The sequence below is a fragment of the Cygnus olor genome, chromosome 2, assembly GCF_009769625.2.
Source record: "Cygnus olor isolate bCygOlo1 chromosome 2, bCygOlo1.pri.v2, whole genome shotgun sequence".
NCBI classification, from domain to species: domain Eukaryota; kingdom Metazoa; phylum Chordata; class Aves; order Anseriformes; family Anatidae; genus Cygnus; species Cygnus olor.
Window position 1 is genome coordinate 80,197,310 of NC_049170.1, and position 27,642 is coordinate 80,224,951.

Genomic DNA, 27,642 nt, shown 5'->3' on the forward strand with positions numbered 1-27,642 from the left:
GCATCAAGCTCATGTCAGGGCGAGCAGTGCAGAGGATGCTGAGAACGTATTAAGCATAGAAAGGAGCTTTAGAAAGAGTAAACGGGTCTGGCTTCACAGCCTCCAGAAATCATGCAGAGGTAGGGAGAAGATGGCAGCTGTGTTTTGCCACCCAAACAGGTGCTCTGCATTAGCTATCAGAGAAATCCTGGGGCCAGCCCTGCCTTGACTTCTCCTTGGCTCCTTCGAGCAGAAAAGAGACCACAGCAGACCAAGTAAAGAATAGTTTTTAAATACCCTCTGTCTTCTGTGTTAGCATGTATTTACTTGTAAATGTAGAGCAGCTTATGAATATATATATATTTTCCCCAGCCAAGGGTTAAATCTAAATACACAAGTGAAAGAACCAACTTCCTTCTTAATTCAATCCAGAATCATGCTCCTGGCTTTTTTTTTTTTGCTCTGGAGCATGAGGACGGGCATAAGGGGAAGGTGTTAGGATGACAGGGCTGGCTCGGCCCCATCCTCACGCTGCACCAGCGAGGGTCCCCCTGCCTCCCCGGGGCCGTGCGGGTTGGCATGGCGCGAGGGCCGCGGGGGTGCATGAAGGCAGGCGGGTTGAGGGAGTCTGAAGGCTGTTGGAGGCTCGGCTGAGCCCCAAGACGTCTTCAGATAGCATGAGGGAACAGCCAGAAGCGGTGTGAAGGAGCAGGCGATGACTGGGCAGGCAGCAGATTTTGGGGAGGACGTGTCCCTAGGATGTTGCCCAGAAGGTGGTGGGAGCCCTGCGGAGCAGGACAGGGAAAGCTGTGCCCAGAGGCAGGAGGAGGGACGTGGGTATGGTGACTAAAAGGGGGTGGAGAAAGGAAAGGGAGGGACGAGAAGAAGGGGAAAAAAAAAAAACAAAACATACCAACAAATCAAAGAAGAAAAAAAAAACAAAAACCAAAAAAACCTGCATGTCAAGTCTGAGGAAATGCTGTGGGAACTACAGTCAGGCTCTTTTTTTTTTTTTTTTCTTCTTCTTCTCCTTCTTCTCCTTCTCTCTTCTCCCCTCGCGTAGCTGAGAGGAAGGAAAGGCAGAAGCAGAAGTAAGCCGCCCGATGCGCCTGCCCGCGCCGCCGGGGCGCTGGGGCTCGGCTGGCCGGCGGTAGCGCGGCCCCGGAGCCGTGCCGGGCCGTGCCGTGCCGGGCCCCGGAGCCATGCCGGGCCCGCCGGGCTGGCTGGCGCTGCTCTGCCTGGCCGCCGCGGGACACCAGCAGGTAAGGGACCTCTCCCGCTGCCCCCCCTCCCGGCTCGGCTCCCCCGTTTGCTCGCTCCGGCGGTTCCTCCTTGGCCGCCCGGCCCGGCCCGGCCAGGCCCGGCCCGGCTCGGCTCGGCTCGGCTCGGCGGCTCCTCCTCGCCCTCCAGCCCAGCTCCTCTGCACGAAGCCGGGGAACCGGCGGGGAAAGCCGCCCGCGGCGGGGTGTGAGAAACCAGCAGTGAGGTTGCCGAGGGGTATAATTTGCATGGAGAGTTAAAAAAAAAAATAAAATAATAAGGCGGGCTCCACCCTACCCAGCGGCTCTACCCGGGGCGTCTCGCCAGCCCCCAGCACCCGCAGCCGCCGTGGGAGCCCCGTGGCTGGAGGGCGCGGGCCTGGTGGGTGCGTGGCCCTTTGGGTGGCCCAGGTGCCAAACCCGGTGGCCCTGTGAGCTTTGGAGGTGCTGCAGGGCCCTCGTGCTTCGAGGAGAAAGATGGCACCGGGTTCGGCCCCGCCACCGTTTGCCGGCCGAGCGTGTGCTTCGCGCCCCGGGATGGCGGCGGCCGCTCGCCGCGGTGCCTGCTGGCCTCCCTGCGCCCACGGAGCCCCTTCCTGCAGCCTGCTGTCGCTGAGCCCCGTCAGCACCGCGCGACAGAGCCCCTCTCAAGTCTGCAGGATCTCACTTTGCTTTTTCTCATCAGACCGCTTAAAAATAATTCCTCTCCCTCCAGGTTACTTAGGGCCCTGTATGCTGGCAGGTCTTCTGCTAATCCCATGCTGCAGGCGCTTTATTGCAACCATTAATCAAATGTTTGGCAGCCTCGCTGCCATCCGTATTTCTTTCAGTTGAACTTCTACTATTTCTCTGTCTCATTATTCTTGATTAGGCGTGAGTGTCATGTTAAGTGCCTCCTTAAACATGGTGCTGCATGGGCCATGTCAGCGTCCCTTGAGAGCAAGGTGCAGCTTCAAGGAAAAAAAGATTAAGGGAGGAAAGAAAAAAAAGACTCTGCTGTCTGCAGCTTACAATTTAATGTCTGACCACATAGTCCTGAGAGCCTTCCTTCTGGATCCCTGTTCCTAAATATGTTGCCTGAAACCACACGGGCCTTTTTTCCCCACCAAAATATATGTTTCTTTCTGTCCACCCTCACTCCTTAGGCTTCTCCGAAATTGCTGCTTTCCAGGTGTCCTCCATATGTATACAAACGAGCCTGCATGTTTCAAAAGTCACTTTTAAATAACAGCTTTCAGGCACTTTGTCCTGTCCCTCAGCAGCTTCTGTATCTACCTGTTTTTCTGTACTGGTGTTCAGGACTGTGTTCAATGCAGCATGGCAAGCAGACCTGGTTATCATTAGCCATGACATTTACTTCTTTCTGGAGCTATTTGGTTTTGGGGCAGTTGTTCCCCTGGAATCTCCTCATTGCCTGAAACCTGCTCCTCTTGACCAAACCTTATAAATTCAGATTTCCATGCTTTTCATCTCAATGTTTCAGGTACCTTGGTGTAGGAGCCAGTAGTTACCCCTCGTTGTTTCTTGTCTTTCAGTTCATAGCCTTTCAGAGGATGCAAAACAGGGAACTTGTATTTATTTGGGACTGGTGTGTAAAGTCTTTCCACTGCTTTCAACATGTGCTTAATTCTGAGTCTGCGGGGGGTTGCATAGGGTACAGCTTCCCAGTGCCAGTGTTTTAGTAGCAGTGCAAAATAATAAGGGTCTCTAGGAAAGCTGTAGTTAAGTTTACATGGGAAAAGCCACATGTCGTCAAAATCTGGTTGATCTAATACTTTCTCTGCCACAGTGAGCAAGTCCTGAAAGTAAAGCAGGAGAACGCAAGGCAGGCCTGGATAGATGCCGCTCCCAGGCAGCCTTTCAGGTTCTCCTTTACCTGACTGATTTGAACTGTGTCGTTTATAATCCCCTTACGGGTGGTCTTTCTGATGGAACAAGCTATGAGAACAAGTGTGGCAGGGCTGAAATTTGCCTGATGCCCTTGGTGTTAGAGTCAACAGTATGGTGGGGTGGTGGTAGGACGGTAATATGTGCAATGTATTTCCTGTGAGGAATGAGAAACACTTGCGAATGTAAGTTAGTAGGTACTCATAACGCTGCTGAGAATAGACATTATCATCGTCGTCATGTTCACCAAAGAGGAAACAGGAACAGAGAATTCGTGACTTGCTGTAGGTCACATACCAAGCATGGAGCAGAACTACTGAGAGCAAAGCTCAGCCCTCTTTGTCTTGTGCTTCAGCCTCAAGATGATCTTTCCAAGTGATTTGTCCCGGGCAGATGTCAGAGGACACAGTATTTTGCTTTTTGAGATCTGAAAGCAAATGTGATCTGCTCAGCTTCTTTGTACAGAATATTCACGTCCCGTTCCTTGCTTCAGACTGGTGAAGAGTAAGATCGTTTCTGTCAGATGGGTGTTAAAGCCTGTGAGAATGTGCATTCGCAAATATGCGGTAACTCAGTTACTGGGTGTAACATCAAGGATTCTTCTTGTATGGCAGCAGGATGGATTCTTCCACTACTCCATAATATTTACTCTACAGGGAAAGTTTGCTCACTGAAAGCATCCAGAATTCCTCATAATCTAGGATTTTATTTTGCCCAACATGTAGATTATCTTTAAACTTCCTAAAATGCACAGTATTTAGGCGAGAAAGAAAAACAGAGCATAAACGTGTCCGTGCTGTGTCAGATCATAGGCATTCCCAGTCCAGTGTTCCGGCCCTTGTCAGGGCCAAAGGAGTCACCCAGCAGAGCAAAATTTACGATATCATATCTAGCCTAAAGCCCTGGATTTATTCTGGTGTTAACAGCATAATTTTAACAGTTATTGTCATTCAGTTTACTTGTCAAAATGCCCCTGCAGGAAAGGGTCCTGCAAGGGAAACTGGCAAGCTTTTCGTTGCATTGCAGGTTCCCCCTGGATCATGTGAAAATCTGAAATAACGTTTTACAGCACCTCGTATAAAAGGAATAACGCCTTGCATATAAAACTGAACTGATTCACAATCTAAGAAACCGTTGTCGCTTCTCTTTTCACGTTAACATCATCTTCCTGATGCAATTTCTACTTTCCCACAGCGAGGACCAAAACGGACCTTCACCACGCTCCACAAGTCAGTAGAATTCAGAGCTTATCAGCCTGCCATCTGTGGTGTGCTAACCCCTGTCGCCTGTGGCACAGGGCTTTCTTCTCACTGTGCCGCAGGGAAACAAGACGACACAGGTCAAGCAGAGCGATTAAAGGTGGCCCCAAGGACCGTGACCCGACCAAAGCCAGCGGGGTTCCTGCGGCTGCTGCGGGATGCAGCCCTCGGCTCTGCCCCGTGGGAGGCGGCGGTGCTTCGGGTGCTGGGTTAGCGTGCTGGAGGTGGGCTTGGGGGGGAGAGGGGAAGGGGGAGGCTGGTTCTTCACCTCCTCAGCTGCAGCCGTGCTCCTCGCGCAGGCTGCCCGCTTCTTTCGATGGAAACCCAACGTGCTGAGCCGCTGGCTGCTGCTGCAGCTGCTCGCCCTCTGGCTGAGGCGTGCGTCGGTGGGTGCTGCTCGCAGGGAGAAGCAGCTGCTCCGAGAATGGCTCGTTATTACCGATGGAAAGCGCAAAGGCAAATATTTGTGTGTTACAGACACGATATAAAAATCGAGTGCTGTTTAACCAGGTTGCACTATGGACTTGGGTAGGCCTCGGTCTGTGCGGCACAATAGCCTGCCTGCAAGGACGTGCCCCGTTTTATGACTTGCTCTTCTTTGAACGCGGCCCAAAGTTCACGCAGTGGAAGGAGGGCTGTTCCCGGACCGGCACGGGACCGGGTTGCAGGGTGGGCTGCAGGAGCGAGCCCCGGCACCCCAGGCAGGCAGTCTGCCCTCGCGCCTGCTCCGCCGCAGCGCTGGTTGCGATGCTTCGCCTCCAGGGAAGCGCCAGCACCCTGGCCTGTCGTTCACGTGTCACCTCGTCCGTGTGCCACTGCTCCAGGGAGTGGGATCTGCGGCGTGGTGTCAGCATCGGCAACAGGAGCTCCCTGGGGGCTCAGCCCCGGGGCAGGGGGGCTGATGCCAGGCGCCCCGGGACGTCCTGCTCCTTGCCCCGTGCCTGTGCACCGACCTCAGCTGCTCCTCGCAGTGCTTCCCTTGGTCGCCTTTCTGTTTGTCTTTTCAGGGCGTGAGCTCTCTGGGCCCAGGGCTTGGCTTTCCCTGCTGTTTGCACAGTGCTTAGGATGTCAAGGCTGCAAATACAGCTGAAGAGTCATTAATCACCGTGGGTTAGAGCCCTGTACCCTTCCCACCAAAGTCATGGGGAGGTCTGCTGGGAAGGGGGCAGATCTGTTCCCCCAGCTGGCTATCATCATGCAGGCAGCGTCTCCCAGCCCTCGTCCTCTTTCTCCAGGTCCCCTCCGGCCCCCCACACAAATTTTGGCCGAGCACAGCCCCTGGCCCCATGCCCCTTCCCCGCCGCATCCCCGCGTGGCACACTCGTGTGCGGTCAGAGGGCCGATTCAATCCACCCTGCGAGAGCCAACTAGCCGAGGAGGGGTAAAATTAAAAAATGAAGAAAGAAAAAAAAAAAAATGAGGTCATTCACCCTCACCACTCTGTGGTTACTCCAAAAGAAAAAGAAGTATATAGGGTCTGTTCAAGAATGACAAAGAACAACACTTGTGACTGCAGATCGGTGCAGAATATATTTAGCCAGTGGTCAAAATGGAGGGAAAAGGAAAAAAAATCTTGTATGGAAAAAAAAATACCGTGAAGTTTTGTTAGGCAAGCCATTAATCTGGAATACCGATAGGGAAAATGTGCTGCTAAGTTCATACGAAGTCCTAAAAATCGCTTACGTAGCATACAAGGGAATCTATTTTGAGCCTGTTATTTTGCCACACCGAGTAGTTCTGCCTTTACGAGCATCATGTTCTCTCTAACTTTTCATTGCCTGGTAGCAAGAACAGTGAGATGACTGCTTCAATCTGCCCTCACAGGAAAAAAGTTCTCCCCTGCGATACCACGTGTAGTAAAACAGGCTTCTTACGGAGATCAGCCAAAGCCTTTCCAGATCGGGGAGGGATATTTCTGCGGGCTGAACTGGCCCACGGGCAGAGCTGGCTCCTCGTGGTGGCACCTGAAGAGTCAATTAACCAGTTCTCCGCCGGCTCCTGAGCCCTCTCGTACAGACAGCAGTCCCTTCACGACGAGACGGGGCAGCTCCAGCCACGCCGTTCCTGCCGTCCACGCCACACCACCAGAGACTGCTACGCTCCGCACTGGTGGCGTGCTGGAAGGAAAGGATGCGTAAACACATTTGTTTACGTATGTTTTTTTCTACGTTTTTTTGGCGTACGCAGTCTCTATTGTGCCCTTCTAATCTGGCATCCAGAAATAGCCCGGCCCAAGAAATCTCTCGTGGTTATTTCTGCATTAAATCTCAACTTCGGGTCATGAAGGATGGAAAAATGCTCTGTTGGACTAAAATGTGAGAGGAGAGAACAGCCCGTGAATGTGTCCTTAGAGCCCTTTTATTGTTATTATTTTAATTAAGCATGGATGAGTGGAGGGAGCGAGTCACCGAGGCTGTACCCGGCGGGGTGAGGCTGCAGAGCCTTCCTGCCGAGCGGTGCTCCTGCACCTGCTTCATCCAGACAGGATTTGCCTTCGCAGGTCTTTCTCCAAGCTGTCTAGGTAGCAGCTTTGGTAGTGTCACTACTCCGCAGTTCTTATTCCTGCTTTTTAGGGACCGTTGTGTTGCTTTCAGACCTTCTGGTTAAATATTTTGGTTTGGTTGGCTTTCGGGTTTCCTTTCTTTGATCCATTTCCAAATCACCCTACCTGGCAGCCACCTGCTGTTCAGAACACACCACTGTCTTCGTCCTATCAATAATACGTGGATGCTGCTGACCAGCTGGTGAAAACATGAGCTCTGCCTTTCTGCATGCTGTACGGGGATGACTTTGCCACCGGATGACCCATGCTGTGCATGTGATGGCGAGTTTTCAGTCCGCAGAAGAGAGCTGGCTGACTCCCCGCTCCGCCGGTCGCTTGCAGCCCCGCCGCCTATCACCTCCCTCGTCTCCCATCTGATGTACCTGAGGTTCCTGTCTGCCCTACCCCCGCGCCCCGCTGCCAGCGTGGTCAGCGAGGCACTTCTCCTTCACGTCGTCTGCCTGCTAGAAATAGCTCCGTCGGGTTTGGCAGTGATGGACGGACCTTCCCCTCGGTGGGGCAGCACCAGCCGCTCAGGTGTTTGCTTTTCGGCACGTGTTAAAACGGGGCAGCAGTGGGAATAGCCAGGATGGGGATTTTACCCCCGTTTGTCCACTTTCTGCTTGCAAGTTATGGTTTTCTCTTAACCTCTGTGTTATCTGTGTTATTCTTCGTGTTCCTTCTGGCCTCGTTAGGTATTCAGGCTCTAGCAGGGTTTCAAGGACCTATTTTTAAGAGCGAAATAATATTTAGTTTTTAGCCGTTGCCATTTCCCGGCTATATTTGACCACGTGGTGGTAGTTCTGTGATGTGGTTTACTGGTCACTGGAAAGTTGACATCACCAAAAGCATTTCATTCACAAGCTAAGATTTTTGCGTTGAATTACAGACCTGCAAGCGAATAACTGGAATTGTGCGGCTGCGACTTGCGGGCTGTCCTGATTGAGTTTGTGTCGGCAGCGAAGCCTGGCTGTGAAGGAGCTGTTGCATTCGGTGTCTGTGTGATTATGATCAAGCCTTTTTAATATAAAAGTCCTCACCCCCCTTACCAACTCGCAGTTGTAAAAACGTTGAGAACTGTCTACTGTGAGCATTACTGTTACGTGCCCCAGCAGAGCTCCTGGGAATGCCAGCCACGTGGAGCAGTGCCACACTAGAGCCAGATCCTATTTTTGTTCTGAAGTAATTTTTTGTCGAGCCACTGAGGCTGGCGGTGAGCTGAAGAAATCTGGTTTTGCTTAGAGACATTGCTGAGCCACGCCAGGTCGGCCCGAAAGGGCTGTGGGCATGCAGTCGGTACCTGCAAGGGGAGAGGGAGCGACTTGCATCCGAAACAGGAGCGGCAGCAGGTGACCAGAGGCCTGCCTTGCTGAAGGTCAAGGTGCTGAGGCTGCACAGGGTACTTCAGACTGGTTGGTCAAAGCTCAGTCCTCTTGTCAGGGAGAAATAAAGCCCAAGGAGCCATGGAAATATTATACTTCTGCAGCAGGCATGGCCAAGGATCTCAAAAGCAAGTAGTGTGAGTAAATTGAGGCACCAGAGCTCAAAGAGCAAGAGGTGTGCGAGGCAGGACGTGCTGGAGTTCATTCTCCCATAGGTGCTTTGGGTCTGCAGTACTAAATGCCGAAAAAATGTGCTTTGCTCAGTGAAATGATGACGGATGGCTTGAATGCTCTCCAGAAACAACTACACTGAGCGAGAAGGTGTCATCTTATGATAGCTACCCCTTGACGTGTCCCCTTACGTCTCAACTTTTGCGAAAGTCAGATTATCGCTAATGAGCAGTCCCCATTGAGGCCTCAGGTTCTTGTTCCGAAGTGACATGGGAAAAAGACTGTGGAAACCCCCGAGCTTGCTCTTCCAGATTTTTTCTTTTAAAGGAGAGAGGCCCATGCAACTTTATCTTCTCTGAAATGTATGTCTGAATATTCATCTGAGCGAGAAAGTAATTTTAGCATCTATGACACACAGCTTCTGCTGTCATCCGATTGCTCAACAGCACCGAGAATAAATATTTCCTTAAGCCTGGGGACAGGAATCTGAGTGCTGCTGGTTCCCCCTTCAGAAGCACCTGCGTGCGTGTTTTTTCAAGGTCTGAGTAACACAGTTGTGCTTTGTAGCTGTGACTCATTGACGTTCTCCAACCCTACAAGCACGTTCTTGCTTAGCGTCCTTTTGCAAGAAATGGGGGGAAAAAAATAAAAAGAAGTTGAGAAGGCTGCCTGCAGCTGCCTGACACCAAAACACGGTCCTCCTGCAAACCTTGACATGAGCATGCCTGTTTTTCCAAAGAAGTCATCGATGCTACTCATGTGCTTGAAGGTAAGGAGGTGTCGGTGTGCTTTATCGAACCGGACCTGTGGCAATCCACCGAGCCCAGAGGATGTTTGTCTTTGTTCCCCGGATTCTTCCCCTCTTGGATATTCTTGTTTTGAGGAAATATAAATCACCAAATCAGGGAATGCCTGAGGTGGGAAGGGACCTCTGGAGGTCATCTGGCCCAGTCCTCCTGCTCCAGCAAGGCCCTGGCTGGTTGCCCAGGACCAATTAAGCAGGAGAGCTAACTTTTTTTTAGGAAGAGGAGTAAACATGTGCTTTGCATACATTTTAAGTGACGAATTAAATGTACACAGGATACCTAGACCTCATTGAAGCACTCATTCACATACGGTGGTGGGATTTAATGAAAACCTTTACCAACAGTGAGTGTTAAAGGAATGATCAGGCTTTGTTTTTTCGTTCCGTCCTGCTACTTCAGACGAGATCGACAACTTTTTCACCAAGAGATGAACTTGGAGATGTCAACATCGCTCCCGCTTACGGGCAAGCGCCAAGGAGAGGAAGGATGCCCTAGGGGTTACAGGGCGAGCTTGAGACTTGGTTCTCTTTCCTGCTTTGCCACTAATTTCCTGTCACCTTTGTGAAGCCGTCCGGCCTCTGGGTGCGAGTTCCTCCTCTGTGACATGAATTGCACTTCCCTATCTCAGGCCGGCGCTGCGGCTGGGAATGCGTTCGCGCTGGCGGGGCGTCACTGCTGGCGGCGCACGTGCTTCGTGCCGGCTTCTCGCACCCCGCTAACAAAAGGCCCCCAGCTCGCTGGATCTGCTGCCACCCTGAGAAAACTCGAAGTTTCTGTTGTTTCCTTTCCCGCCCTCTCCACACCCAGCTTTCACACTCGGCAGGTCAAAAAATACCTGTCCCAAATCTCTCTCCTTCGGGCGGAGGGAGTTAGTTAGCACATGGACAGTGATAGCTTTGTCTTTATTTCTCCAAGTGTAAACCAAAGAAGGGAATATCGCAGCTTGGTAAATGCATTGGCTCGTCCCAAAAGGGGAAGGACACAGTCACAGAAGAAAATACTTATTGACACAGAGCGTGGCTTTACGCAGCTGCAGCTGTATTTTGCAACAATAGCCCTCTTTATGCTGTAAAGCAGGGAGGTCCGAATCGATTTCCTAAAGGCAGCTAAGCAATTAGCCTGCTTAGCTAAGTGCTAACCTCAGTGCGGGGAGGTGCTTGTTCTGTTCAGGCTGAGCTTTGGTTTTCGGAAGTCATTCCAGACCCTTTAGCGGAAAGTTCTTCAGCAGATTTGCATATCCTTCCTTAAAAAGGACGATTTGCCCTTCTTTGACACTCCAGTCGTTCTTTAGCCTTTTCTTCTAAAGAGGAACTTTCGAACTGGGGCAAACGAGGAAGAAAGAGCGGTCTGTTATAAAAAGCAAGTGACTGGACCCATCCTGGTCTGGTCGCTTTTGCTGCCAGTGCAGACGGCCGGGAATAGGAGTCAGTCCCTCGAGTCCTTCCTGCTGCTGGGTCCTGCAGTGTGGTCTCAGCCCCTGCCTGGCCAGTGCACGCCAGCTGAAGCACGGCACCAAAAACACGCTCCTGGCATTACACTTACTGCTTTGCCAGCACTGGTCGTTGTCCTAATATTCGGGAAGACGAGCAAGGTGTCAGGAATAAGCCAGAAGGAAAACTTGTGGAAGTATGTCTGTGCTTATTTACGTTATGGTCGGGATCCTAATCGTGCTGACAGTGACCCTTGCGTGAGGTGCTGTGCAAACATGAAGCACAGTCTTTGTTCCAAAAAATGCGTAATCTCGTCACAGACAAGACACTGCTAGTAAGTGCAAAGATAGGGAGGGACAAGGAAATAACGAGGCAAAAATGGCTCAAACTCCAAGCCAGGAGGTGGTGTTTGAAAGAAAAATGTCAACCTCTTTGGTCATCTTTAAGTCACAAGACCCTTCCCAGCATTAGAAGAGGTCAAGGTGCTCAGGGAAAAGTAGTTTATATTCAAGATACTGCAGTTGATGGGACTAAGACAAGGAGATAAGAGGAGAGGCAAGGGCTTGGTGGAAGCAAAGGGAGAACGCTAAGTAGAGGAATGGAAACCAATATCAGCAGGCGCCGGGCTCTTACACGCTATTAGACAGCAAAAGCTCCTGTTCGGCAGCAATACAAGTTCTTGCGCAGCTTTCCCAAGTAAAAATTACAGTGTCCTGTAAATGAGATTTTAACAGCAGTGTTCAACCAGAGTGAGGCGTTCCTTGCTAGAGGCCTGATTTGGAGTCGTTTCACCTATCACAAGATCACCAACTGGACGTGAGGTGTTGAGTTTGCCCGGAGGACCAATACCAGGAGACTCCGGGGCGGCCAAAGCAGGGGCCTCTCATGTAACAGCTTTGTTTGGTGGGGTTGGGGCTCGGTTGTGTTGTTTTCTTGGTCCTGGAGAAGCAAAAAGGCTTCGTTTGTGTCCCCTCTGTGGATGGCCGCCCCAGTGAGATGAGGTCACCTCTGCAGAACATAGTGGGAACCATAAAAAGCTGCAGAAATAAGGTCCAGCATTTTATGGTGCTAGCTAGGGGTGTTGTGTATCCCAGTGGGAAGATGGAAACTTATTTTTCAAGGGTATAAATCATTCACTTTACCTGTAAGCCAGATGCTGTGTTTTAAAACTGTCAGTGGCCTAGGTCTCGATCTGAGGTCATATATGTAGAAGAGACTACAGAAGTATGTCAACACAATTTTCTTTACAATTGTTTTGAAGTCATGAGTTTCAAATAATAGAGCACTGTAAGAAAAGATTATACAGCAGGCCAAAAGTTCATGACAAATTGCAAGATTGTGCTATTTGTTTATCGCCTGGCTGCATTACAAGTCCCTGTGTGTACAGTATCACGTACATACTCTTAGTCTGTCTACAAAGCGTCTTTGAAGTCGTAAATGTTGAGTAATGTTTTACTGCTGTCCGAAATGCTGCACTGAAGAGAAGTTTTCCTTCTGTCTGCCAGCATTGTGATAAGGCAGGTCTGAAGCTTTCTGGGTATTCTGGGTCTCATGTCCTCTCTCTCCTTCTCCACTGCAGTTGTCACTACAAAGCACTCTGCTGTGTGACAGCGAACAACACTATGAATACTCCGGACGGTGCTGCACCAAGTGTGAGCCAGGTACGTGAGCACTGGGCTGCACTTCCCTAGTAAAGGAAAAAGTTCCCTAGAAACAGCTCTGGGGGTCAGTAAGGCAGCTTGTTTTTGTGACTCTGCAAATCTGTTTGCACATACCCTTGCAAATGCATGATCTCAGGCCCACAAGTGTCTTGTAGTGCAGGAGTGGTCCTGCTGACCTCAGCAAAAGTCTCAGCAGCTGTTGTGTTGGAATAGCATTTAACCACTGCAGGAGATGTAAAGTAGCTCGATTCTCGTGGATTCTCATGGGACTGCTCCCATGCCATAAACTTCCAGATGTTTCAGTCCTCTAACTGGGGGCCAGACTGGGGAAATGAATGGGGGAGAGGAAGAAATGATTGTCCCTGTAGTACAGCAGCGTTAGCCCGGCTCATTATTTTCCCTGTGCTTCTCAGACAGCTGGTGTGCAACTTACAGATGAGCTGCTTGTCCTTCTCTTGTTCACAGGAAAGTATATGTCTGCTAAATGCACTGCGACTTCTGACAGCGTGTGTCAGCCGTGTGGCCCAAACGAGTATATGGATGTCTGGAATGAAGAAGACAAATGCTTGCTACATAAAATATGCGATCAAGGTGAGCTGCTCACACTGAAAAACCTTTTAATCCAAATTAGCGAAGCATAAAGATGAGCAAGCGGATCTAGGGCAGATGCTTTGTTCAGGTACATGGTAATGGAGGTGGCACAAGAACCTGGTGGATAGGGAGGTCCCCAGACACCAGGAAGTTTTGGTTCTGTGCCCTGCTGAATACCATGACCATAGTCTCCATGCTGCTGATATGATTATCTTTACAGGGGCTGTTCACTCCCTGTGAGCTGAATCTTAAAGGCTGTCCTTTTGCCCAGCATACTGTGCACTCCCTCTCTTTATGTTCTGCAGGAGCGACAAGGAAAAGCATTGCTCAGGAGACCAGTCAGTGACGTGCCTAATGCTAATCAAGGGTCCCCCAGGATAGCTTTTCCTTTAACATGAATGGTTTTGCATCTGGCCTTCAAGCAAAGCAAATAGGTAGAACAGGAGGTTCATAGACATGAGGCCTGTTATCAGAGAGATATTTTCTCCTGTTTGCTTTCTCCTCTAGGGAAAGCCTTGAAAGAAGTGAACCCGGGAAACAGCACATTCCAGCGGCAGTGTGCCTGTACCACAGGTTACCACTGGAATGAGGACTGTGACTGCTGTCAACGAAATACCATATGTGCTCCAGGATTTGGAATTGGGCACCCCGGTAAGATACAGAGAGGATGTACGAAAGTAAAATGCCCAGCTCAGGCCTACAGAATAAGGCCAGCATCATGTGGGTTGTGGTGTTAAAGAGCAGGTACTGTAGACTCTCAAATCATTGCTGCTGCATGTAACTCTCCAGGACTATTTGTATTTTGAAGGCTTCTGCCTCTGTAGTTTAAATAATATCTTGGATCAGGTGACATTTACAAGCTTTCACATGTGCATGGCAATAATCACAAGGTCTTTGGTGCATTTGTAATGTTTGCTGAGGTGCCGGTCTGTGAATCACCAGTTTGTGCATTGCTCCACGATTCAGAGAAGTGGTTCACTGGGGATTGTTGCTGAGGTCAGATTTGAAATCAGTTTTTGCCAAATGGCTTTGGTTTGCCATTCTGTAATGTTATGAGTTAAAAGTGATAAACACCTTTCAGATAGAGCAAGTATTCTTTGTTTTAGACAACTTGTAATGCAAAGATTTATTACAGACATTTAATTTAGTACAAGGTCTCTGACTGAGATCAAAATGCTGGTGTTTTGTGGGTGGAAAACAGAGACAGTCAAGTTCTGACTTGTAACGAACACTGGGAACATCTGTACCAAGCACAAGGAACACCAAAAAAGCAGCGCACAATAGGGCAATAGAGGATGAAATGCTGAATGGGCCTGCCTAGAGCACAGTGGTGGTGTTTTCCCTCCAATCTAGCAAACCCTTATACAGCATCGTGTTTACTGTGGCTTCAAAGAAGTGACAACACCAGTTGGTGTCGCTGCCTGTGGCATAGCATCGACATGAGGAAGTTAATGGCAGTGGAAGGATGTAAGAGCTGTGTGTTACTTCACAGTAACTGCAAATGGCTCCTGGTCATTTCTTATTCTGATCATGCAGAGACTGTGCTGGTCTCACCTGAGCACTTCTTTCTGCTTACGTGTGACTGTCATTGCAGCTCCAATGTAATTTTAGATCCTCTCTTCAGGGGAGCTTTAGGGAAGGGGGGTGAAGTGGGAGGATGGGGGAGCATAGTCACCTTCCCCTCGCATGAGAGGAACTCACAGAAACTCAGCTGTAATGTTTTTTCTTCCTTCACTACTCGCAGTGCAACAAGACAAGGACACGAAGTGTATGCCATGTCCCAGAGGCTACTTCTCAAAGATTGCTTCGTCCACCGACGAGTGTAAAGCCTGGACCAAGTAAGTCCCTTTGTCATGCAAAAGGCCTGTGATAGCCACAAGGCAGCGAGAAGCTTGAGCGAGCACACTTTTCAGGAGGGTGTCCTCTTGTCTGCGGAGTGCGCAGAGCATCTTGGCTAGTTGTGCAGTGGTAAGGGCTTTCTCATGCTGGAGCTTGAGTCCTGCTCCCCTGGGGGGAACAAGAGAGAGCAGTAACATCAGCTGAGTTGATGTAGCTGAACATAAAGAAGGTACCTGAGCTTCTTAAGGGTGGAGAAATGCAAGAGTACTTTACAACAGAAAGTACCACTCTGCAGAAGCGTAGGAGCCCCGACAAGCTCCGTCTTTGGGATTCTAACCTCTTTGTCTTTCCTTTTCAGCTGTACAGCTCTGGGAATGGCAGAAGTAGTCCCTGGGACTGATAAGTCAGATGCAGTTTGTGCAGAACGGAAGATACCTCAGCAACCAGAAGACGGTATGTGTCTCATAGAAATCATTCATTAGAAAGTCCCTGGAGAAGGGATGTATTTACAAGGGTTTTTGGCTGGCTTAACTATATTGCTGTTGTACTTGACTCTAGGAAAAGCAGCTGTAGACCAAGACTGGTCTCTTTTTCTCTTGGAAAATCTTGCTTTTAAAGATTAGTTTAAGCCCAGCAGCTCTGGACCAGATGTCCAATACTAAGCAGTGCTTTACACCGCTCCCTGAAACTGTGTGGTGAGCAGCGCTGCTGTTATACCCCTGACCTCCATCACGTTTCCTGCTCTTTCATTTTTCAGCCTGCCAGTTTCCATATGCATGTCTCCTGTTTAAAGGCCACCAGCTTCTCCCCACGCTTATTTTATAGCAGCGGACACAGTCTCAGGTGAATGTAGCTCTCCCTTCTTGCCAACAGCCCATTTCTCTCTCCAGCGAGGATATGGTACCAGAGAGGCTGTTTGGCTGGCATGCAGTGACCCTTCATAATCTGAGATGAAGGCAGAATTCTGCTGGCTGAAGTCCGTAGTCTCTGTGATCTGCATTTCCCCCTTATCTGGAGGCAGAGCAAGCCCAGCCCAGGGCAGCTGACAGATTGCAAGGAGACTTTCAGAGAAGGATGTCTGCCTCACACCTCTCGCAGACGCACAGTTTTTACTGAGATGGCTCTGTACCAGGTACCTTTGGTGAGGCTGCTTGTCACAGAGCTACGTGGGTGCTAGAGCAGTGGTCGTTATTACAGAAACTGAAAATCAATTAGGAAGAAAAAAATCCCCCTGCTGTAGTAAAACAAGTGAATGAGCAAGGATTGTCATACTGCTGAGAACACGCTGCATGTTGATGGTACTGTCTTTCTTATATTCTGCAGGAACAAACAAGATTTTATACGTGTTGATTGTCATCTTGTTTTTTGTGGCACTAATCGGCATTGTCATCTTCATCGTGTACTACAAGAATAAGGGAAAAAAGCTGACAGGTACATGATAGCTAATATGTATGAATGTGACAGCCACGTGGCTCTTTGTGCACTCTGGTTTCGCAGGGAACCACCAGGTGATGAAACTCAGGGGGTGTTTTGGATGTGCTGTCCGTACGGATGTCTTGACTAGCACAAAGCCAGGCTTAAACCTTTCCTGTAGGCAGGGAGCATATTACACCTACACATAGTGCATATTGCTCAGCATCCTACTGCAGCCCTGCCATTGGGGCACGATGTGGGTGATGGAGGGTGGTGCTGGGTCTTCTGTACCAGCAGGGCTGCCCTGCGCTGCCTGGCACAGCAGAGCCCGTGGTCAGAGGGAAGCAGGGAGGGACTTACGGGGCCTTCACCACCTCCCATCTCCTTCTCCCCACTTCCTTTCCTCCCCTGAAACCCGCATCTGGGTGGATTAAAATACGGATTTCAAAACCGATGTTTGTTTCAAAACATAATGGAGGCAATGGTTTTATCTGAAGGACAAAGTTCTGATGAGAGACTGCAGAAATATTAGAAGGAATAGAACAAATAGAACAAAATAGAAAAAATAAAAAAAAATCTAGCAAAGACATTCTGGATAACATGAGGGCATTGAATATATTATGAATATGACAGAAGTACCTCTAACAGTTACTCAACTCTGTGTTAAGCCCTATGTCTTCACAGTGAAGGACATATGCTTACTGTTCTCTTCATTTTTTATTTTCTCCTCTCTTTCCCATGGAAAGCTTTTCCTACTGTATTTTTCCCTTCATCTCCTTTCCCAAACCCCAGCAATTCATGAAATGTTTTGGGAGCAGTGGAAGGGAATACAGCAATCCTCTCTTGTAAAGTATTTTTCAACCCATATTTTAGAAATAGGCTGCCTCTGCCACACTAAACACGGGTTTTGCTAAATCTGGAATTCCTGGGATGGGCTGGAGGAAATGGTGACTCTCCCTGCAAACCAAATACTTACGATGCAGAGCAGGTTGGGGGGAATGCTCTTTATTTGAGATTCCTATCACCCTGCTGCTCTGCAGCAGCAGTCCTTTATTGCCTTCACGTGGTAGATCCTGCTAATTAGAGCCCCAGAGAAGAAGCTCTGCCTGCTTGAGGACTGATGGTAAATGTGCAGACCTCACTTCAGAGGAACAGAGTCATTGCTGAGAAGTGCCAGTGGCTACGTAGCTGATCTATCTTCAGACGTACAAAACCAGCACGAGCCTAAAGTGTACACAAGACCTGAGCCCTGCAAAATTTCCTGAAAGCATGAATAGAAAACAAGAAGAGTTGCTCACTCTATTAAGCAGCAGTCCCTGCTGTAAAGTGTTACTAGACTTGAAGCTTTTCCTTGGGAGATACTCTGGTTAGGTGAGTTTCCCAATTAAATACATCTTGATTAAGTGGAATACGCTGTATTCCAGTCTGCCATCCCGTGGTTTCAGTGGCTTACCCTCTTCTCTCCAGTCTCCTCACTCCTTTCTGGGAATGGTCTTTGGGCCATCCATGTGACTTCTCTTGAAATAGACTGTACAGTTGTAAGTGGGTTGGTATCAGGCTAGTCATAGCGTGGTGACATATGACCAGGAAAGAAACCCCATTTGATGTGGAACACAGTTTAACCGTAGTCTATTTTAGGAGCTTGGAAACATTTATTCCACAGAAATATCTCTCTGTTCCAGTTACAATGAATCCTCAGCTAGACTGATGCTGGGACACTTGAACAATCAGTAAAAACAACAGTCTTGCAGGGTTTTATTTAATGTAATATTATGGATCGTGAGTGCATGACTGCGGGTGTTTAGGCCTGTGGCTAGCTTCAGCGCCTGCTATATGTTACAGCTACTCTTTTCTTTTCCCTACAGCAGATCTACAGAATTGGGCTAACGAAGTGTGCAGCCAAATAAAAGGAACAAAGGTAAAGTCAGGGACATTAAAATTTTTATGGCTTTTTGACAATATTCCTGACACTCCTCCTTACTTCAGAGTCCATGATAATGTTTGGCTAGAAAAAAAGTTTTGAGTTCCTCAAAAACCACTCACAGCTTTGGCTTTTTTAGTCTGGTTTTCTGTAAATGTGAGGCTTATGAAATCACCATTCTCAAATAGCTTCTGAACCTGCTCTCTGGTTTCAGCCAGCTTTAACAGCGGTAACAGTCTCTTTGAAGATTAAATGTTTATAAGAGGAGAAGGTTGAACATGAGCCCTGAGATTCTACCTAGGATTTAGAAAGGCTCTCTCCTAAGATTAGAAGAAACTTCAGTTGTGTTTGCACCTTTTTACATACCAGAGTCCTCATGAAAGAGAAACCTGGATCTGAGGCAATGCCAAGAATGCCAGACATGCAAAGCACTAAGCACACAGCCATCAGCTAGAGAAAATGGCCACAAGTCCCTTTTATTCTAGCACGTGCAGAAATCCTTGTTCACATGCTTATGCACTGCCTGATCCACATGGGATGTGGACTGAGGTTCCCTGTGTCCCAGGTGCATGCTGTCCCCACCATCCCACCTGCCAGTCTAGGAGCTCTGTCTGGCTTAGTTGTGGCAACACTCAAATCCTATTGCTACCAAAAAAAAAAAACAACAACAAAATTTGAGCAGGCAGTTCCTCTTTTTTCTCATAAATGTTCATGTAACGCCCTGCATTGGCAGCTGTTTACATCCCCCAGGACAGAGGAGTGAATCAACAGCAATTAGTGGCTGGTGGCTGGTGGCATTTACTCTCTCTCCTCCATCCTGGAAGAAGCAAACAGATGCTAGAAATGAAAGGTAGCAGATCCCAAATACCCATCATTACGGCATGACTGGCAGGAACTGAAGGGAACCCTTGAAGTATTTCCCAAACCTTTTTTTGTGGAGCTCCAACCGAAAACATAGCTTCATGTGAAACATAGTTGGAAAGTAACGTCATGGGCTTTTGTATTTGTTGTCTTAGCCTTTTCCAGGTTAAAGCAGCCTTGTGTTGGTGTGATTTTTTTTTTATCTGATAATAAAGATTCTGCTTCCAGAGAGGCCTCCGCAGGTCAAGAAAGGCATAGGGTGTTCAGGGGGGTTATAAACCTTATAAGCAGCTAGGTTACATAGGGCTTTTTGATGGTCCAGAAGGAACAGCAGAACCTAGCAACTTCTAGGTTTATTTACCCTCAAGTGCCCTCTTGATGACTGGTTGATGGATGGACTCAATGATCTTGAAAGTCTTTTCCAACTTAGATGATTCTGTGATCCTTAAAAGCTAGGAACAGTCTTCTCCCACCATTGTTATTGTCCCCTGATTTTTTTCTGATCACTGGCAGACTTCAGCCAGCCAGTCAGTTTTACAGCAGAACAGAATTACGCTTCTCAAGATTCAAATGCGTCAGTGCTGCTCAGCCCTGCCAGCTCCACACCAAGGAAACACCAAGACATTGCCTATTCCTTCTTTGTTCAGAAAACAACCTTCTGCCAGTTTATGTATCAAATACGTTTTTCTTTTGTGTGTCTTTCAGGAGCCTCCCAGAGATGCATCCGTTGCTGTAAACATACCGAACGCCGTTGTCCCCCAGGGCTCTGAAGACATGCATCTCCTGGGCCCTGCTGCCTGTCCTGGCCCCGGGAGCTCATCCTGTGCCGGCGCTCACACCTCGTGCAGTCACAGCAGCCCCAGCACGGCACCCTGCGAGGCCGGGGGGAACCTCCAGCAGCTTTCTGTGGTAACAGAGACCGATCACGACCATTTCCCGCCTGTTCCCACAGAAGATGAATATATGGATAAAGATCTCAATGCTGCTGATTATTTATCTTTGCTGAGTCGGCCTGACAGTAAAACTGTGTCATCGTTTTCAGAACCGGTGGAGATCGGGGAGAACGATAGCTTGAATCAGTGCTTTTCGGGGGTTGGGAGTACAGAGGACGTATCCGTCTCTCAAGGCTCTGACTCCTTCTCCGATGCAGATGGTGCACACGCTGCCATGGACAAATATCTTCAGAAGTCTTACCAACGTGTCCACAGTTGTCCAAAGGAAACAGACAGCAAAGACACAGATCGTTTTGCAACGAACCATGACTCAGAGAAGATCTGTGTAAGGTGTGGCATTTCATACCGGGAATCTCCCAGAAAGTGGAGCAAACCCTGTTGTGCTGCAGTTGACAGTGCCTCCACCTCCCCAGAAACTGGATCCTATGCACAGTGCACCTGTGGCTTGAATTTTCTCTCTGCTGGTCAGAGCACTCTAGCAAGTGACCATGGTATGGAAGATGCATCTTCTGACGGTACCAGCACGAAGTACCAGAACGCAAGCAGAAGCACTTCAGGGACAAACAGCAGCACTTCAGACCTTCCTCCAGCATCTGGTGAGTCCATTAGGCTTGACCTGTACGCAGTTGTATAGACTGTTCTCTGTGCTAGCTTGGTATCATCCAGAGGGTCTGATCTAGGAGTAGAGAAAAATGGCATGGTGCCCTTTTAATTGCCCTGACGCTAACCCGAAAGACAAAACTGAACTAGCAAGGCTTTTGGTTCACTGTGAATTCTGCAAATAGCACGAGCGCTGTGAGGGGTCATTGTCCTGCCATGATCTAACCAGCAATGCAGAACTCAGCTTCTGATCTGGCTGCAAAAGCCAGCCAGTCCTGTAACTCAGTAATCTTTGCTGTGGCGGGCATTTGTATGACAGAAAACTTAGGAGAGAATGGTGACCTAGAGGCTGAGCTGAGAAGGGACAAGTAACTCTGATGGGCGTTTTTCCATTCAGCAGCCTGCACGTGCATCTTTGTCCTCACTGTTAAGTTGAAGTCCAGTTACAGTCACGTGGCCGTCAGTAAAACAGCTCCAGCTGGAGCTGTTACCTGGTGGCCAGGGTAGGGTCTAAGAGACTATGATCAATTTTTTGCCTTTAGCACTTTCTCTTTGTTTTAATTTGCTAATATATAAACATTCACCTAAAAATAATTTCATACATACATTTGTTTCTTCACATGCAAGCACTTTGTCCCCAAAACAGCTCTGAAACACTGATGTCACCAGTTTACTGCTTGGCTACTAATTTACAAGTCGAGTGAATATTGCAAAATAGTCAAACGAAAGCAGGGAGAAAAATCAGTGAAGCAAAACTAGCAGAAGGGAAGTTATGAGCATTTTCTGGATAAAACCTTCCTCCCTCAGACTTTTCAGTATAAAAGTCTGCAATCTTCTTGTCATGTGTTATTAGTCATTTTAGATTATAACCTCTTAAAGACAGATGCTCTGCTTTTGTATCTATGTGCTGCCGGGCGTAATGGGACCTTAGCTTTGACTGGGACATCTGAGTATTACTGTAATACACACAGCAATCGTAAGCGGTTGCTCTTCTTTAAAACCACATCATGCCTTAAGGCTTCTTACGCAGACCTTCTTGTCAATCTGCCAAAGCCCAAAAGTGACACTTTGAAGATCCACAAGTGACATTTTGACGGCCCTTCCCTTCTAAGCATACGAGCTGTGCAAGAACCTGAAAGCGTGCAGTGTTGATCTTTCTAAGAGCAGATACTCTTTCTACTGCTTCAGTTTCCTGAAATCTCGAAACAGTTTCGCTCCCTGATCTGTACAAAACTTAATAGTAGTAAAGAGCAGACAGATTTTATTTTTGTGGAAGGTGACTCTGAGGTAATACTGAAAGTCAAGTCTTATCTGGCCCTGCAGAAGTACTGCTTTTCTTTCTAAATCTCTCAAGAAGAGGAAGAGAAAATATTAAGAAACATTAAGGCATGCAGGAGAGTTTGGATGTAAGTGACATGCTGGGAAGTGCCATCTTAACTCGACAGCACAATTCTTTCTGTGTGATTTTAATTGCATCTGTGCCTTCTGGTATGTACGTGCTACGGTGCCATCTGCTGTCACCTGAGCACAGATTCAGCGTTCCTAATTCGCCGTCACCTCGGAGTGACTGTGTCGGCACTGACCGAGCAGTGGGCAGTATGAGAGCATGGGTTTAGTTGATAGGGAGCTAAGGTGCCTTGCTGGCAGAGGATTTTTCAGCCTGTGGAGTGGCTGTGCCCTGCTGGTCACTCCTGGTTGCATGAGAAGGGGGACAGGGCTTAGCAGTAGTAGCTTCCTCACTGAAGCGCCCCAGCTCACATTTGGGGCTGCGTGTGGAGCTGTAGCAACATCAGTTGTTTTGCTGGGCCCTGTGAGGTGCCCGGATGGAACAAATGTGCAAAATAACTTTCTGTGAAGCTTCTCAAAGCAGCTGTAGCCACCAGGCTTTGCACACAGTTGTGCTAAGACAGAACTGCCTGAAAGTGGGTGGGTGAAGAAATGGGAAGAAAAATGCCATGGGTAATTCCATGAAGTTTTGGTTTTGGTTCCTTAGCATTCAGAATGACAACAGAAATTGCAGACTCTGCCCATACTGTGAAATAACCTGAGAGGGCCAAAGTAAAACCTCTGGACAGGTGCCATTACAGGGGTCATGGACAGCAATTGAGGGAAGCCTTCAAGCACCCTCCCAAATCTCCCTGGAGGCAGTCAGAAGATGCAGCAGTCAGGACATGGATCACAGCCACCTCACGTCTCGTGTAGGGCTTCAGCATAAAACACGAGTGGTTGAAGATTCATGTGACAGGGGACTAGGGGTGGTTTTGTGGAGACTTTCGCTTCCAGAGCCCAAACCAGCCTGGTTCAGCTGCAACAACCAGCTCCTACCACCCAGATGCCATTAGATGGCTCTGAGGAAATTAATCGCCTACATCGTTCCAGTTCCTAGTGAATAATTACCACAGAAATTAATCTGTCATTGTAATTAATATCATCAGGTAGTACAAAGAGATCGAAAGGCTGAAATTCTGCAGAGAAGTCTGCCTTCACTTACCCTCTGAAGGTGTCCCTTATACTTTTCAGGTTGGAAGCACATTTCTTAGTGCAATCCAGGAAGCTCCTAGGTCCATTTTCTGTGCTTCTGTCCTTCACATTTACTTTTGTTTCAGCATAAACAGGAAGCAGTGAAGAATTGCTAGCAACATTCAACTAAACAATTTAAATGTGTTTATCCACTTTTTTTTTTTTTTTACTCCATCACTTACATTTCCAAACTCTTAATCTCGTACCGAACACTGGTGAACTTTTGCGGTACCTTTTTTGAGTGGCAGGCAATCCGTATGAAAGCAAACAGTTATTGCTGTCCTCCCGTGGTGCCTAACAGAGCCGTGCTGACAGCAAACAACCTGAATGCAGGGGAAGAGGCAGACAGGGAGAAGTCTCTGCGGTGAGCACTCTTACTGACACCTCACGGTAATCAGCAGTACTTGGAAAGACGGCAGAGAGCTATCAGTGAGGTGGTTCAGCTCAGATAAATAGGATTGCTTGAGGGGGGCTGTTAGAGAGATGCTCCAGTGCTATCCAGACTCGGTTATGAGTGCTTCGTGTGAGGCCTTCACTCGGCACTGCTGGCACCCAATGTGCACTGCTGGTGTGTAAACAGCACCGTCGGCTGCTGGGAAAAGAGCTTTTCTCCGGGCTGGGCCACGCTCGGCTGCAACCAAACTGTGAACGTCTCAAGCGTTGAGGAGAGCATTGAGAAAATGCACAAAACGTCTGTGAGGGGCACGGTCAGTCTGCAAGTCATGGTTAAGTGAAGCTCAGCAGGAAAAAAACATTTCTAAGGAGAAGTGTTCATAGGCTACAAGAGTTATTTATTTGGTTGTTTTGGTCAGCTTTGTTTAATTTCAGGGAAGTTTGTTAGTTTGTTGTTGAAACTTTGTTCTCAGTTATTTTCTTTCCACTCCAAGGGAAGTTTATTAATTCCCAGAGCCTGGTCCTGCTGTCACTTGAGTCAGTGACCCAGTCCTTGAATGAGAGAAAGATTGGATTTATACTGAGAAATCTCTAGCCGCAGGCAGACTTACTGAAGCCGTAACTCTGTTAGGCTGCTGTATTATAGACTCTCTCTTCCCCGTAGCCAACATATATCCCGTTAAATCCATGAGGGCACTGGATGGGGGCTGGAGTGTGCCTACGTGGGAGATGGGACAATACAAGATAATCGTGTAAGCTCTGTGTCATTTGGACGCTGTGACTGCAAGGCCTGACATTAAGTCATTCAGGACTTATTCAATAAACCTGCTGCCTAGCCCGCACCATAGGAGTGATTGCTTACCAAGGGGGAAAAAGCAATGTGACGCCTGGGGCTCTAAAACGCATCTAAGAATTAGAAATAATAGCTGTTTCCTCACAAACCGCGTGTGGAGGCGGCCTGGGAGCAGCTCAAGCGTCCGGAGGCCATGGGAAGATGAGGTTATCTCGCGTGCTCTCGCTTGCAGGAGAGCAGTGTAGAGAGAAAACCTTTCCAAATGCTGCAGACAGGCTCCCCGAGGGTGACAGGCGTCGTCCCGAGGCGGCACAAGTGGAAATCATGAGAGAGCCCCGTGGAAGGCATTGATTATAAGAGCATCCCTATGTCACGGGATAAAAATGATGGAACAAAAGTAAAGCTATCGCGGCGGATTACATTCACCGCGCTAAACACCCGCCTCATGAGAGAAAATATTAATCACGCCTGTCTTCTTTTCTCCCCCGCTCCTTCCCCAGGAAATGTGACTGGAAACAGTAACTCCACGTTTATTTCCAGCGGACAAGTAATGAATTTCAAGGGAGACATCATCGTCGTCTACCTTAGCCAAAACTCCCAGGAGGGGGCAACGGCCTCGTCAGGGGCGGCCTCGGAGAACGTGGGCAGCCCGGTGCAGGAGGAGAACCCCAGCCGCTGCGAGACCTTCGCCGGCAACGCGCAGCACTACAAGGAGAAGTGCGCCGAGCTGCACGCCGGGGGGGCCGCCGGGCCGCGGCACCACCACACGGCCACGGTGCCGAGCCCGGGCCTACGCCATGAGGCCTCGCAGCCCGTGCAAGAGGAGGGGAGGCTGGGACACTCCTCGGAGAAGGTGTTGAACTGACGGCCCGCAAGGGGGTCAACCCCGAATCCTGGTTGTTGCGACGGATTCGTTTCTTCGGAGGCCGCTGGGGTCCCCTGGGAGAGGGCTGAGGGACTCCCCCTGTGTTCCTCCCCGGGCAGCAGCGAAGGATGGCTGAGGGAAACCCTCGGGCTGGGGGACTTGGCCAGGGGGAGAGCGTGAATCACCAGGCGTCCCCTCCTGGAGAGGGGGCAGCGTGCTGGAAGGGGCCCCAAGCACTGCCCAGGTGTTGGTTTTTTTTTTCCTCTGGGCAGGAATTTAGTAGCTGTATCAGGTGAACCGTTTCACGGGGCCTTGGTCCTCCTCGATACCTCTGGTGGTAGAAGGAAGCGACAGCCACCTCTACTCCTGGCAGGGATCGGGTGCGTGGCTCCAGCCCTTCCCATCTTTCCCCAAAGGAACAGGCGCCCCAGTCCTAAACCAGTGCAAAAGTCAGGATCTCTGCCTGCCCCTTGCTAACTTGTGGGTGTGATTGTGTGTAGTGCCGCCCGTGTTATGGTAACAGGCACATTAGCACTGATATGCCTTGAAAGCGTATCAGATTAATCCTGAGCAAAGAGCATTTATAGTTCTGAACCCTGATGCACCTCTGCCTTACTGCATCTCCCCAGAGGAACTCAGACCCCTGAAGCTAAAGATGAGCGACATGTGCCTGGCATGCTGTTGCACAAATCATGTCACTGAGGTTTAAGCCACAGAATTGCTAGCAGGTGGGGGAAGGATCTAGGGCAAGTAGCTGCAGACATTTCCTGAGTGACAGGAGAGCGCCTGAAGATGGAGAATTTGGTCAGGGTCAGACACGTGTTCCTTCATCTGCCCAAACAAATTTGTCTTTCCCCTTGATATTTTAATTAGTAAGCAGAACATTATTTGGGCAGCACGAAACTATTTCCAGAGCTTGGCCTGTCTGAGCTGAAATCGGAGCATAACCACTGTCACACTAAGCGCTGACAAGCTATGGGACCAGGGGGCTGGATTTAAAGAACAGTGGTAGCTGTCGTTAGTAGGGTCTCAGCTGCTCGGTTGGCTTTTGTTCAGGTCCTGTATCCTTCAGCCTCCTCCACCGGCCACCATGGAGAGAAAGGTGAAGGGAACAGAGACTCAGGGAAATCCCAAGAGGAGATGTTGATATTTTTAATGTTTTCCTGACGTGGGGTAATTTTCTGATATTCTCTTGCATTGTGTGAGTGCTGCAGGAGGTTTTCTTCAGTCTGAGCCTTCAGGAGGATCAGTGCTGTATTTCCTACTGGACAGCAAAGGGGTCTCTTGTTGAGTGTGATCTCATCCGCCCTGACTGAAAAGATCAGGCAGGGAGGGCTCCTCTCCATGAAGGTTTTAAAGCTGAGAGGTTTATCACCTAGCTGCCCTGTTTGCAGTAGTACTGCTCTGGGGGTGAAGAGAAATTAAGAAGCTAACAGAGTGACCACTGTGCCACGATGAATCATAGAATCATTAACGTTGGAAAAGATCATCTGGATGAACTACTCATCCAGGAAACAGAAGGATGGGCTAAGCCACCTTCACCTCTCAGGAAAATAATTCTGCATTATTTGTATATCTGGGATGTAAAGCTTGGCACAGATGTGCAACTGTCTCTTGGGTGGCCGGGGGAAAGGGTGTGCAAACAGCCAGGCTCCTTTTCACCTCTCCGTGGCCTTCAGAGAACCAGACCGTCCTACCCTGGACTCAGCCAGGCAGGTAGGTTGTCCCGTTGAGTGATGGCCTAAACTACCTCTGCCTCTTTGAAGAAGGTGTGCAACTGAGGCTGTGTTATCTGTGGTATTGTTTTGTTTTTCCTGCTGGATCCTGTAACAACCTCCTTGTAGCCTCTTCAGGCCTGTTTCTGTATCCTGGTGCAATAGGGACAAGGAAGCAGCGCTACACATCAGGTTCATGCAAGATGGTGCAAGTGTTTTCCCACTTTATGTTTTCAGTCACATTGTCCTGAAAAGAGTTAGTCCAGGACACCACTCCTCAGTAAGGGCACATTTTTCACCTCCCAAATTGCAGGATCCTACTGAGCAGGGTTTGACACTAGGTTCATCAGCAGGCATGAAGAAAAGGGTCATCATGATCTCAGCACTGTGGCCACTCCCTTGTAGGAAACAGTAGATCCAATTCTTCTTCCTCCAGAGCCTACCCAAAAGCAGAGAAACCATGTCACACTCATCAGCACGCTGCATGTTCCCTGGGTCTCTGCCTGGCTGCGCAGACATGGACCCCACAGGGACTTCTGTACCCTCGTCATTTCATTTGTTGTCACTTTGGAGCAAGGGCTGGTTTTTAACACCTGTTTGTACAATGCTGCCCTATGCACTGGGCAAAAATTTGGAGGCTTCTGGCTGCTATAGTAATACATGTAATTAATGACAATAAAAATCTTGAAGATCTACAGGAGAAAGAGTGAAGATTTGAAATAATGGGGAGAATCAAATGCATTATTATATGCCCATGCTCATTTTGACATAAACAAATAAATAAATTGTGAATATAAAAACA

General features: G+C 48.8%; 1 protein-coding gene across 1 annotated transcript; it reads left to right on the forward strand.

Annotated features, from left to right (window-relative positions):
• Positions 1-893: 893 nt before the first annotated feature.
• TNFRSF11A (TNF receptor superfamily member 11a) lies at positions 894-27,642 on the forward strand. The gene is made up of 10 exons (XM_040547954.1): positions 894-1,241; positions 12,295-12,376; positions 12,842-12,967; positions 13,475-13,618; positions 14,712-14,805; positions 15,165-15,259; positions 16,130-16,237; positions 18,085-18,137; positions 19,707-20,550; positions 24,761-27,642. The coding sequence occupies exons 1-10, from the start codon at positions 1,182-1,184 to the stop codon at positions 25,123-25,125; spliced, it is 1,971 nt and encodes a 656-aa protein (XP_040403888.1). The 5' UTR covers positions 894-1,181; the 3' UTR covers positions 25,126-27,642.